Genomic DNA, 13,988 nt, shown 5'->3' on the forward strand with positions numbered 1-13,988 from the left:
CAAGGGCAGCGCTAAACTCCCTAAGATACTGGCCAATCAGCGTTTAGGATCGTCAGGGAACCCGGGAAGGGAAAGGGGCGAGATGGTTCTGTGGTCACATGCCGAGGGGTCTAGTGGGAGGAGCAGTTGCCCAGCGGCCTGCTGGCGCTTCCTGTTTCCGGTTCCCCGAGTGGAGCACAGCGAGGCGCAAGGGGGAACGCTGGCCGCTGACACGAGCTCTGGGACCGGGGTCTGCGGCTGGCCCTCGCTGGCCCCGTCTCCCAGCCCCACACAGGCATCCCCCGGGGGATCCTGAGCTTTGGCTACTCCGTTTGCCTGCGCCACGTGAGTGTGAGGGGCGTGGAGGAGGAGGCGGGCTGGGCTGCTCTCACACCGCGGCATCTGTGACAGGAGCCGAAATTACTCAATCTCGCTCAGCCCTGCTTCTAGCCAAAGATCGGGCTAAGGAGCCCCAGGGCAGGATGGAGGCAGAGGCGTGAGGGCGAGGAGTTACGGAGTCCTGAAAGGAGTGAGAGAGAAAGGACTTCCAAGACCAGAAAGGGAGTTTACGATATTTGGAAGGCAGGGAAAAGAAGATCCCCGGGTATGCAGTCCGTTTGAGGTGTTACTGGATTTACTTGTAAAAAGAATTTTTGCCTGCATTATGGAAGGAGGTAAAGTGGCATCATTTGGAGAAGGTATGGGTATAAGAAGTTGGAAAAGTCAGGACACTACACAGAGCGAGGTTTCCTAGAACCCTGGAAGAGGTTTGAGGGGGATGCGAGTGTTGTGTGACGAAGAGTGGCTTATAGAAGAATTATCTTGTGCTCCTCGTTGTAGGGAGCTTCCGCTCTTGGGACATAGAGCTACTTCTCTGAGGCTACTTCTCTCTTGAGTTTTTTCAGCGTTGGGCCTTTTAGCCAATTACGGCTGATCTTTTAAAAGTGTAGGCTGCTGGAGAAAAGAAAAAGGGCACCTACATCAGAAATGAGCCAGTGGGAAGAAAGTGGAGTTTCCATTGAAAAATGGAAAAAGACCATGACTAGTCTTGAGTCTTGATGGGGAAGTGAGTGCTACAGAGGCCCAGTGGTTCAAGTTGCTTCCTAATTCCTAGCTTTGTCGGTGGCCATCCCAATAAATAAGAATTTTTTAGCATTGGCAAATAGAACTGTTGTTATAGAATGAGAAAATTGAAGGGGATTTTTCAATATCATAAAATCCTCCTTTCCAAAGCATCTAGACAAACTCTTGTACCTTGAGAATCTAATTATAGTATATTAAAACAGACTGCCCAGCCCTTGCATTTCATACTCTTCCTGATTGTTGCACCCCTTTGTTTTATCAGAAGTTTTACAGCAAATATCTTTTTTTTTTTTTTTTTTTTTTTTTTTTTTTTTTTTTGAGACAGAGTCTCGCTTTGTTGCCTAGGCTAGAGTGAGTGCCATGGCATCAGCCTAGCTCACAGCAACCTTAATCTCCTGGCTCAAGTAATCCTTCTGCCTCAGCCTCCCGAGTAGCTGGGACTACAGGCATGCACCACCATGCCCAGCTAATTTTTTATATATATATATATTAGTTGGCCAATTAATTTCTTTCTATTTTATAGTAGAGACGGGTCTCGCTCTTGTTCAGGCTGGTTTCGAACTCCTGACCTCGAGCAATCCGCCCGCCTCGGCCTCCCAGAGAGCTAGGATTACAGGCGTGAGCCACCACGCCTGGCCCACAGCAAATATCTTTATGCCATGAATCGTCCAAGTTGCCCCACTAACTTCACACATGTTTAATATTTGTATAATCTAGAGCAGGTAACTTAACAAGTAACTCTATAAGCATCAGCTTCCTCATCTTTAAAATGGGAAAAATTATACCTAACTTTTCTGAGTTGTGAAGATTAACAGACATAGTCTAGGTAAAGTATCCAGAGCATATGCCACTAAATCAAAGAGAAGCACCTTAAATTTATAGCCAAACCTTAAGCAGAAAAGACAGAAGAAAATTTTTTGAATAAGCAAATGAAAGATAGATTGACTTGGCTAACAGGCTGCAAGGTGTTTAACTCTTCATCCCTTCCCAATTTTGTGAGATTCTTTGTTCTAGTTTAGGAAAACAAAAATCATCAACTTTTAACAGATAAGGAACTAATGCTGAGACCAAAAAGCACAGCCTTCTTTGTGAGCATCCCTCCAGAAAACTAGTCCTGAAAAAAGATCTTAAGAGCCCAGAATGTTGACATTTTAAGTTAGATCCTGAGAGAACATAAGGAAAATGGCATGCTAAATTTCCTAATTCACTAATAAACTGGTCAACTTGTGTGTTGGGCAAGGGGGTAATTTAGGGAAAGTGGGAATTTGATGTCTGAGTTCTTTATTTCACCTCCTATTCGGTGAACTGTGTGAGAAGTCACTTCCTCTTTGTCAAAAAAAAAAAAAAAAAGCACAGCTTTGGCGCCTACTCTCATCCCCAAAAAATTATAATGAAAGGAGATATATATGTAGTGGTTAAGTGTAGGCCATGAGCTCTGGAGCCAGACTTTCCCGCTCACTCCACTAGCTGTGTCTCAGTTTTCTTATCTGTAGGGTTGTGGGGTTAATTAGTTAATACATGTTAAGGGCTTCAAACAGTGCTTGGCCAAAGGCAAGCACTATGTTAAGAATTTCCTACTGTTGTGGTTTTGGTGCTTTAAATATATTATGGGAGCCTTAGACCTCTTGGCTAGCTATGATTATTCTGTGGAAACTTCTTAATATTACTGTAGTGAATTGATGTTTGAGGTACACAAAGTCAAGCTGACAACTTCCCAAGCATTTGTTGGCTTAGTGGAGTGTGGGAAATAGAATGTTGAATATAAGTTTGTTTAGAGGAGTAAGGAAAGTACTTTCAGGGGTAGGGTTAAAGCTTCCATTTTCCCATCTTTGTATTCATCAGTACCCATTAAATTTTGCTCATTTCAAGTTTTATGTTCTAAAAATGCAGTGGAGTCAGTGGACCAGCATGAAAAAGAAATAGAGGACTTTAGAGAATATTCAAAACAAAGTCCAGACTTGTATTTTATATGTAAATGAGAAAAGTTTAGAAGAGTTAAATCTTTTTATCAGGAAAGTTAGTGATACTGTTACAGAATAAACAAGTAGCAATAGCCTAAGGGATTATTAAGGGATACCAGAATGAAGTCTTTCAAAAGGGTAAATAATTGTGTCTTGGGTATGAAGATGGATTAAAAAAAAGAAAAGTTTGAGAAACAAAGCAGTGTGTTTGCATTTCTATAGCAGTACAAGCAGCAGGTGACTTGGATATACTAAATTCTAAAGTGGCTAGGTGATTCCCAAGGGTTGTCATCAATTTGGCGTGTGGAAAGACAACTGTACTTACTGAATATCTAGAAACCCTTGATATTTGTGAGCTGTAGAAGCTGAGGTGGGTTTGGGGAGACTTAATTCAAACCACTTATTTTGGCCTAGTGAAATGTCTTCTTCCTATAACGTAAATAATTGAATGATTTTTCAGACAAGATGAAACATTGAAGTGGATAAATGTCAGCGTTTAGGTGCAGTAGCTGTTTCCCTCTAAAAGAGTTCAGCATTCTTGTGGTGGATATGAACAAAGGTGTTCCTGAATATTGATACAAAAAGTTATGCCTCAAAGTATTCAAGTTTTTCTCTATTTTTAGTTTCTTTCTTAAAAACTTCTAACTATGCCTTATCAGCTGTCTTTTTAAATTGTAATTGAATGTTTTCTTAGGACAGGCCACTGGTTTAAGCTGTATTTGTGAACTAGTATTAAACTTTGAATATTGAGATATCTCAATCTAACTTTTCACCAAACAGTAAAGAGGCAAGGATGGCTCCCCCTAGGCTATCATAATTAATTCCTTTTTTGTTGTTGTTCTTTCCCTCTTTTCACTCCTATAGTTCATTCTGAAGGACTCACTTATAAATTAGACTAAAAACAATATATAAATGAATTTCCTGCTCATGTCACAGCGATATTACAATGTACCATTTGTTGCATATGCCAAAGAATCTTGTACTTTCTGCCTAATCAAAATAACATGCATTTATTACACATTCATATGCTTTATCTCTTTCCCTTCTCTCCTGATCCTACCTGCCCTCCCCAACACCCAAAAGGATGTTCCCCTTCTACAGCTGCTGGAAGATTGGACTCCTACTGCTGCTACTTCTGGCCGTGGCAGTGAGAGAATCTTTGCAGACAGAAGAAAAAACTTGCGACCTGGTAGGAGAAAAGGGTAAAGAATCAGAGAAAGAGTTGGCTCTAGTGAAGAGGCTAAAACCGCTGTTTAACAAAAGGTAAATGAGAAGAACCTTATAGGGTTTGAGAAAATATTTGTATTAAAGAATCTTTTCCTCTTAGTGATTTGATTTCAGTATTACTGTGGAGGAATATATATAATAAGGCCCTCTGAGAGAGAATTCTAAACTGAACTTTAGCAATATTGATCTTATTTGGCCATGATACTTTACTCTCTTATAATACAGAGCAAATTCTCAGCCCAGTTTTTATTAGTCGCAGTGTAGTTTTCTTGTCTTTCACAGAAGAGTAGCTGTTTCCAAGACTGAATCCAAGAGACCTATTTGTAGAAATTCAAGCATTATTTGACATCTGCATATAATAGGATATTAGAATTATCAGTTAAACATATTTAAGCCTATCCATGTCCCATTGTATATGTCAAGAATCTTCATGGCGCATGCCTGTAGTCCCAGCTACTCGGGAGGCTGAGGCAGGAGGATCACTTGAGCCCAGGAGTTTGAGGTTGCTGTGAGCTAGGCTGACGCCACGGCACTCACTCTAGCCTGGGCAACAAATGAGACTCTGTCTCAAAAAAAAAAGAATCTTCAGATACATAAATCTGAAGGTGATTCTTAAGAAATTAGGGAGTATCCCATGAACATGGACCCTTATTCATGGGGACATAGTAGCTAACACTTTAGCATAGCCCAGAATCGGCATTCTAAAAATATCTAGCTGTCTTGGGTAGTGTATTTTAATCAATCATTGTCAACAATAAGGATGTCTGTTTGGATCATGAATAGCTCATAAATCAACAAATATCATTCACTATTATTAGATATTTAATTATGACATCAGAGAAGTAAATTGAGTATTTATTTTTTTTTTATTTTTTTTTTTTTGCTTAAGGGAGGGGGGTGGGGCTGTTCTTCCTGAGGCTGATAGCTAGGAGATGACTCTCTTTCCTCTTTTTTCCCCACTTCTCTTCACAGCTTTGAGAGCACTGTGGGCCAGGGCTCAGAAACATACATTTACATATTCAGGGTGTGCCGGGAAGCTGGCAACCACACCTCTGGGGCAGGCCTGGTGCAAATCAACAAAAGCAATGGGAAGGAGACAGTAGTCGGAAGACTCAACGAGACTCACATCTTCAATGGAAGTAAGACTCCCTCTGCTGATAAATTGATCCCAAGTCAGTTCCTCTGACAGTCCTGTATGTCTTGGCCTTTCCCAGTTTCTTCACTATGTCATGTGTGGTTCTACACACTAGAGACTAAACCACAGGGTGTCTGGTGCCACAGCTCCTCTGGAGCCACAGCTTGGGACATTTATGCATTTAAAGGTAGTGAAAAACTTATTCAAAAAGAAGAATCTAGCTAGAATTCTATAGCCTAGAATCCTTTTATTCACCCAAATACTCAATGAGTTCCATGCTAGGCTTAAAAATACCAACCACCACCATTTCTCATCAAGTTAATAAGCTTTTGCCAGTTAAATTTTAAGAGATCAAGCTTTTTCACAATGTTCTACAAACGCTTCCCCACCAACTTGTGCTATGGTGGTGATATTTCCCAAAAGTCATATCATATTGCTCGAAAGGACTATGTGAGCATCTTCCCATAGCAGATAAATAACTAAATTATTTTAGTTATCAGCTGTTTACTCCTATTAATAATTTTTTAAAATAACATAAAAGGAGTTTGTGGCTAGGGGTCATATGACTAGGTCCTGGACCCAGCTCATCCTATTTCCTAATCATAAGACTTTGAAAAATCATTTCACCTTTTTGAACTTGTTTTCTCATATGCAACGTTGGAAGCAGAATCCTTACCTTATTAACCTCACATGATTATTGAATCGAATGATATTTTGCAAAAGAGCTTTGAACACAGTAAATACCAAAGAAGAGAAATGCATTTCAATCTTTAAAATAATATACTTTGAGTTTGTTTTTGGCTGATTTTAAATCTTAGACAGGCTTCCCTCTGCTGCCCAGCAATTGTATGGAACCTCTTCTTTTGCTTTTAGCAGGTGTTCAGAAAATGTGAATTGGTGTTAAGGTATGGATCATAATTGTTTTTGCACCATCAGTTGCCTACCTTTAATGTGGAAAATTAAGATTATTTTTACATGGATATCTGATTCTCAGTGGTCTTCAACAAGGGAACATAAAGCTTTGTAAAGAAGCAAGTTTTAGCTTGACATTTCTGGTATATAGAGCTCATACTGATGAGTTATTTTAATTACAACCAATTTCACTGAATTCCTCGGTTCCCCTCTGCCATAATACCCTGGTCTGCCTCTGCTTTTCCCCCAGCTCCATTTTCCTTGTCCCTCTTCAGGTAATTGGATCATGCTGATCTATAAAGGGGGTGATGAATATGACAACCACTGCGGCAAGGAGCAGCGTCGTGCAGTGGTGATGATCTCCTGCAATCGACACACCCTAGCGGTGAGGCACCTTGGGCTGTGTGAGCCTAGACAGGACTGAGCTGCGGTGGGAGAGACTACCCAGAGGGGACAGGATACATTGGGATGGACATGAGAACTCCAAGAGTTTAGTTTTTTCCTGTGTCAGATATGCATCTTCCATCTTACATGGAAAAGAGGCTACTGAACCAGGAGAAAGCAAATGTTTTTTGAGTTTTTTCTTGAGTAAGAATCAAAAGAAAACTTGACCACACAAATGTTATATTCTGTTCTTTCATCATCAGGACAATTTTAACCCTGTGTCTGAGGAGCGAGGCAAAGTGCAAGATTGTTTCTACCTCTTTGAGATGGATAGCAGCCTGGCCTGTTCCCCAGAGATCTCCCACCTCAGTGTGGGTTCTATCTTACTTGTCACGTGAGTACTCTTTTCTTTTTTCACCCCTTATCAGTACAGGCCTTCTTTTTTTATTTTGAAAGTCAATAACTATTTGGTGGTACATGGGCACAAATTGTATGTGCGCTTATGCATGTGTATACTGTAATTGGGGAGGATGACTTTGTGTGAAAATCCTGACTATAAAATATATGACTTTGCAAGTTTAAAAAAAAATGAGATTTAATCTTTAGTTCACAATAAATGTTTGCATTTGGAGGTGCTTTCCCCCCACCACTGGAGGACTGGACAATTTTAATACTATGCCATTAGATTATTAGAACTTTTAGAGAAATGGAATCATATATCCAATGGTAATTATTCTTGGCTGTAAGACAGAATTACAGTGTCACATTTTTTTCCTGAGCCTTTGCTCTTCTCACACTGACAGCACTCTAACTGGTTTTCTAAGGATGCTACCAGCCCCCCCTTTTTCATTTAACATCACTACACATTTTTTTTCTTTTTCACAGAACATAGCTTAGGAAACAGCTAACAATGAATCTAGAAGTTAGCCTTAGTATCTAAGTTTTACTGTTTCTCAGTTCTTAAGTATAGCTGTCCTTCTTCCTCCACAGGTTTGCATCACTGGTTGCTGTCTATATCATTGGGGGGTTCCTATACCAGCGACTGGTGGTGGGAGCCAAGGGAATGGAGCAGTTTCCCCACTTAGCCTTCTGGCAGGATCTTGGCAACCTGGTAGCAGTAAGTAACCGGACAACTGGCTGAGTCTGTAGCCTGTGTGCAAGGTAGGGTGACAAACCATCCTGGTTTGCTCAGACTGAGAGGTTTCCTCGGAAACGTGACATTGGGTACTAAAACCACAAAAGTCCCAGCAAACCAAGATAGTTGGTTGCTCTATTTCCCCAAGATCGAATTTAGTCTAATCCTTGGATATTTGAGGTTTTCTCTTCTTTATCCCTGGAGAAAACCAGTTCTTGCCACATGCCTGTAGACGGTAAATATACTTTGTCTTACCCTAAAGTTGGATATTCCAGATTATCATTCCTTTCTTTTGCTTTTTTTCCCTACAGGATGGTTGTGACTTTGTGTGCCGTTCTAAACCCCGAAATGTCCCTGCGGCCTATCGTGGTGTGGGGGATGACCAGCTGGGGGAGGAGTCAGAAGAAAGGGATGACCATTTATTGCCAATGTGATTGCACTTTAAATGTCCAGCCTCTTCTTCAGTCCCCCAAACCAAAGCATACTCAGCCAGATTTCTCAAGCAGCCTGCATTCTGGCCTCTCATCTCACCATGCTCTTGCTTTCCAGTTTGCTTTTGATTTGCATCCTTTTCTCACTAGAACTGCCTACCTTTTTTATTCCCTATTTACTGTTTTTTCTCCATAAAGGTACAGTCAGAAGACAGAGATAATATAATAGGGCCTATGAAAACAGAGGATATTGTACTCTTGGTATCAGAAGGTACAAGTAAAATAGATACAATGGGCAAAAGGGTGTGGCAGGCTCCCTAGCCCTTTGTTCTTTAAACACATTTTCACAAGTTTTTCAGACACTGGATTTCTTTAATTAAAAAAAGCAAGAAAGCATTATTTGTACAGGTTTGATTGCTTTCATGTTGTTACTCTGTACCCTACAGTAGTCTCATGAGAATCTGCTAATATCTTGCTGCTTGGAACTACTTTGTAGTGATTACTTGGTTATAATCCAAGTATTCCCATTTGCTCTAAGCCTGGAGAAGTTCTAGACTTCTCTCACCTCTGAAATTAGGAAAGGAAAAATGTGAAATATCCCAACTACAGGGTTATAAAGTACCATCGCATCACTTGTTGGCACTGCAGTGGCTTTATAGCTGGAATTGGGTCCTGGATTATGGGCTTGTGGTTATCAGTCCACATAAAGCCAAAATGCGGAATCTAGTCCGTCAGAAAGGGACACTAAAACTGATCTCTCTTCCTACAGAAGCTCCAGAAAAGGGAAGTCTGTTTACCTTGTGGTGATCTTTTTGATGGTTTTCTCCCATTTGTAATAAAAGCTGGCAAAGCTTTTCTTACTCCCATTTCCCTCTACCGGTATTTCTAAACATATGTTGCACTTTCTTCACAGGCATGGTTTGGGCTTTTTTTTTTTTTTTTTTTTTTGTCTTTTTTTTCCTCAAATCTTCTGGAAAGGGAATGGAAGCAGAAGTGGGACATCTAGGGCTCTGCTCTGGGTATGGAATGCTGCTGCACCTGTCCCTTCTGCTGGCTCAGGGAAGTCTCTTCGTGCCCACATTTCTGTGGAGAAAGGTTTTTAATCCTCTGATGCTTCCATCTTTCTGTTTAGGCCATGTGCCCAGAAACCTGAGCGATCTTTCTGTAATAGTGAACCTCTGGGCCACTGAAGAGTAACATGGCTCCACTGGACACAAAAGAGGGATGGAATCAATAGACAGGAGGCCTTTTATAGCCTTTAGAAAAGAAAATGAAATTATTTCATTTTTGGACTTTTCAATACTATTGGAATGATTTTTTTCTTTCTAAACAGGGAAAATAATGTTATAAAAGCATCTTTTTTGTTATCTCTTGCATCCCTCCCCCACACCCCGGTGTTTTAAAGTGAAAACAAAAAAACACCACTTTTTGTACAAAAACACTTAATGATTAAAAAAGATACAAAACATGTTGGCCTAATCATTTGTGTGACAAAAGAGGGCAAAGATACTGGAACTGAGAAAGAGACGACTGAGACCAATTTTCATCCTTTTACTGAGGAAGAAAAAAATATTTAATATTTTTGTTGTATCAGGAATAGCACCTAAGGTAGGTACTTATACTCCTGACCTCAGACCCACACACTCCTGTTTTATAAAGCTATAGGACAGAGCAAAGTTGGAACTGAAAAGTAGGGTAGAAGACAACAGATAAATCAGAAACAAAGGATGCATAAAGAATAACAGCCACACGTGTGCCAGTCAAACACTTTTAGTCCCTGCAGCAAATCAGAAAGATACCAACCAAGTCTCTATACTGGCTGGGAATCCTGCCATGGATGCAGGAGAAAATATTTAATACTAAGGGAATAAGTGACAACAAATAGAAAACTCTGAGCCACAGCTACAGTGGGACAATCCAGAGGGAAGAGGGAGTACCAGATTTTGCTACTTGTGTCACACAAGCTAGAAAAACCCTACCTCTCCCATTGGGGAGGCAAACCTAAATTCCACCCATTTCCTTGCCTTACCATACTATATATTCCTCCTCTTGGAGAACTGAGACCCTGGCTAAGTTCCACTCCAGGATAAGGCTGAGCAGTCCTAGTTCTCTAGACTGCTTTTTTTTTATAAAGACTGGATTAAGGTAGGTGGGAATGGTGAGAATTGTAAAGATTTTTAAAAATAAAGTAGAACCCAGAGAAAATGTCAAAGCTGCCACCATGTAGCACCAGCAACCAATTCTTGCATCTCTCTTCCCTGTCTCAGTAATCTCCCTACCGAAGTTTACATGACTGGAAAAGCTCTTTCTTCCTGCAAAGTCTGCTGGTACCAGGTTATAACCTGGGCAGTGGAGAGTGTCTGCCTTAGGCTGGTTTATGCAAGAGGGCCACCTTAGGTCTCCTTGAGGATGTTTATCTTGGCGCAGATCTTGAGGGCAGGGCCCAGCTTGATGTTCATGGCACTCATAAGATGTTCTTCTTTAAGTAATAAAAGGGCCTGTCCATCAATCTCCTGGGAGCGAAACTCCTCTGCAATCTCTTGGCAGCCTAGAAAGAAATGGTGAGAACGTATGAGAAACTGCATGGTAGCACCAAAAGATAAGGGGGGAACCAAAGGTGAAGAAACTGAGGTCTAGCAATGGTTAATCCCAAAGTACTTGTCCTAAACTCAGTAATATAAAGGTCTGAGATGGAAAGCAAAATGAAATTACAATGACTAGCTATTAAAAAAAAAAAAAAAAAAAGCTAAGACCGAGAAAGGAAGAACAACAAACTAGTTCAACCATAGAAATAACTTAATTTAAATAGCTTGGTGCAGGGGAGAGAACAAAAATGAAAACATATTTTTACACTAGCACAAAGATCAAAGTTAGCATTCTTTGTGAAATTTCTGTTTAAGGGCCCAGAATTCAGATAAGCAGCAAGAAGGTTAGGGTGATTTTTTTTTTCCTAGAGAAATCTCTGTCAAGAATAGCTTATAAGGCAGGGCGCAGTGGCTCACACCTATAACCCTAGCACTCTGGAAAGCCCAGGCGGGAGGATTGCTTGAGGTCAGGAGTTTGAGACCATCCTGACAAATAGAAAAATTTAGGTAGGTGTGATAATAGTACCAGCTACTCAGGAGGCTGACATAGGATTGCCTGAGCCCAGGAGTTTGAGGTTGCTATGAGGTACAATGAGGTAACTGCACTCTAGTCTGGGTGATAGAATGAGACACTGTCTCAAAAAAAATAATAGCTTATAAACAGTCCTGCCTTTAAGGGAGTGGGGCAACAATGGCCTTTTAGCTTTTGATCCCCTTCTCCATTGAAAAAAATCTTTTATCCATGGTGGGTGTATCACAGTTAATCGCATATAAAAATATATTTTATCTAAAACTTATTGGTGGGAAATATAGCTGAATCATAATAAGAAATGCAAATCACACACTGAAAACTTGCTAACATGGTAGAAGACAATGTCAGCCCTGAAAGAAATTAAGAAGTCAGGCTGTGGGCAAGCAACTTGAATAAATATCAAGAACGGAGCCTCTGTACTGCCAACACTCAAGCACCTACTACTTAAAAGTCAATTAAGGCCGGGCGCGGTGGCTCACGCCTGTAATCCTAGCACTCTGGGAGGCCGAGGCGGGCGGATTGCTCGAGGTCAGGAGTTCAAAACCAGCCTGAGCAAGAGCGAGACCCCGTCTCTACTATAAATAGAAAGAAAATTAATTGGCCAACTAATACATACAGAAAAAATTAGCCGGGCATGGTGGCGCATGCCTGTAGTCCCAGCTACTCAGGAGGCTGAGGCAGTAGGATCGCTTGAGCCCAGGAGTGTGAGGTTGCTGTGAGCTAGGCTGCCGCCATGGCACTCACTCTAGCCTGGGCAACAAAGTGAGACTCTGTCTCAAAAAAAAAAAAAAAAAAAAAAAAAAAAAGTCAATTAAGTCAGTTATGTACCCTCCTACAAAAGCCCTTTTTGGATGACCTAAGGAAAACAACTTCAGTTCTGCTGGAGATCCTCAGTACCTTGGAGAGAAGCGATAAACTCGTACACCTCCTCTACACTCCAACGGCTGGGATTACTGGACAGGAACACGGGATTGATGCCATGCAATTCTGGTGTGGGTGGAGCTATACTGGGGTTCCCCAGATCACGTTCTCCATGCCCAGCTCTTACTGATAAAGGCCCGGGAGATGTTGGGGAGAGTGCTTCGTCATAACTGGAATTATCTGAACCCCGGCTAGAGTCCTCTTGACCCTACAGAGAAAACAGCAAACCAGTGAGATCAGAATAACAGTGCGATAAGCTCCCATCTACCCTTCCCAAGCACTCTGGGTTGGGCATAGAAGAAAAACTCATCACATGTGAACCATCTGTGCTTCATTTGCAAATGCCCAAAGTCTACTCTCAAGTGCCTTTCCAGTATAAACTATTGATGTGGCCAGGTGTGGTGGCTAAGGCCTGTAATCCTAGCATTCTGGGAGGCCCAGGCAGGAGGATCACTTGAGCTCAAGTGTTTGAGACCAGCCTGAGCAAGAGCAAGACCCTTTCTCTACTAAAAATAGAAAAATTAGCTGGGTATCATGGCAACACCTGTAGTCCCAGCTACTTGGGAGGCTGAGGCAGGAGGATAGCTTGAGCCTAGCAGTTTGAGGTTGCTGTGAGCTAGCCTGGGCAACAGAGTGAGACTCTGTCCCAATAAAAAATAAAATAAATAAATAAACTATATCAATTCCTTGATTGTCCCCTTGTCCTAACAATGGAGCTAGATTTTCACTGGTCAAGTACAGTGTGAGGATTAATGGATATATGAACCAGTAGTCAGGTGAGAGGAGACAAAGGAGGTCAGGATCTCTTGCAATTCTGAGTAATGTAATCAGCACAAAACCAAAGTTCTGGGCCTCTGGAGAGATAAAACACATTTCCACGAGCCTTTTACCTAGGCAAAGGAATTGCCCTGTAGAGGAAGAAAAAAAGCCCCATTTTAAAGGTAGTGGGGTCTGCAACAGCAGCTCACCCGGTGGCGTTTGCCCTGAATCTTAGCACGGGCAATGTCAGAGGAGCTGCGGCGGGGTCCCCGCCTGCGAACACGAGTATAGTTGGCTTCTTGAAACTCTTTCATTTTTTTCCTCTTCAGCCGGAACTGATGGCTACAGCTCACATTGTACCTGCAGGACAAGATATATGCAGGATGTCAAAGGTACTATAGAACTGCAGTCCCCAACCCCCAGAACCCAGTAGTGGACCCCTGTAGCGGTCCGTGGCCTGTTAGGAACCAGGCCACACAGCAGGAGGTAAGCAGAGGGCGAGCGAAGCTTTATCTGTATTTACAGCTGGTCCCCATAGCTCGCATCCTGTCACATCAGCGGCAGCATTAGATTCTGCATTATGGTGAGTTGTATAATTATTTCATTATATATTACAATGTAATAATAATAGAAATAAAGTGCAAAATAAATGTAATGCGCTTGAATCATCCTGAAACCATCTCCCCCAACACTGCTCTGTCTGTGGAAAAACTATCTTCCATGAAACTGGTCCCTGGTACCAAAAATGTTGGGGACCGCTGCTATAGAAGACTACCTTGCTACCTTGCCCTAAATGTGAATTTGGTATTTTATGAGCTGATTTGGGGAAGGGAATAAAAGCAAAGTGGGAAACATAAAATATCAGCTGTGAGATGATCCTGGGGGAGGGAGGTATCATTAGATGGAGAAATCAGTGCTAAGGGCAAGGAGGAAGGTGCCTAGAG

At 41.6% G+C, this 13,988-nt stretch overlaps 2 protein-coding genes across 5 annotated transcripts in view; one reads left to right on the forward strand and one right to left on the reverse strand.

The window, feature by feature from the left end:
- M6PR (mannose-6-phosphate receptor, cation dependent) lies at nucleotides 1-9,715 on the forward strand. Of its 2 annotated transcripts, none has more exons than XM_012777614.2 (7): nucleotides 1-324; nucleotides 4,107-4,286; nucleotides 5,223-5,389; nucleotides 6,573-6,682; nucleotides 6,945-7,075; nucleotides 7,672-7,798; nucleotides 8,128-9,715. In XM_012777614.2, the coding sequence occupies exons 2-7, from the start codon at nucleotides 4,108-4,110 to the stop codon at nucleotides 8,248-8,250; spliced, it is 837 nt and encodes a 278-aa protein (XP_012633068.1). In that variant the 5' UTR covers nucleotides 1-324; nucleotide 4,107; the 3' UTR covers nucleotides 8,251-9,715. The 2 variants fall into 2 exon arrangements, with proteins under 2 accessions (XP_012633068.1, XP_075863797.1); XM_076007682.1 differs by having other exon boundaries at nucleotides 9-324; nucleotides 4,125-4,286.
- PHC1 (polyhomeotic homolog 1) overlaps nucleotides 8,486-13,988 on the reverse strand; it is a 27,852-nt gene continuing 22,349 nt past the window's right edge. For all 3 annotated transcript variants that reach the window (XM_012777612.3, XM_012777611.3, XM_012777609.3), the window contains exons 13-15: nucleotides 13,254-13,404; nucleotides 12,262-12,493; nucleotides 8,486-10,795 (exon numbers count right to left, since the gene is read on the reverse strand). In XM_012777612.3, the coding sequence (XP_012633066.2) occupies nucleotides 10,641-10,795; nucleotides 12,262-12,493; nucleotides 13,254-13,404 (538 nt within the window). In that variant the 3' untranslated portion in view covers nucleotides 8,486-10,640. The remainder of the gene's footprint in view (nucleotides 10,796-12,261; nucleotides 12,494-13,253; nucleotides 13,405-13,988) is intronic.

Source organism: Microcebus murinus, chromosome 10 (assembly GCF_040939455.1).
Source record: "Microcebus murinus isolate Inina chromosome 10, M.murinus_Inina_mat1.0, whole genome shotgun sequence".
NCBI lineage: Eukaryota > Metazoa > Chordata > Mammalia > Primates > Cheirogaleidae > Microcebus > Microcebus murinus.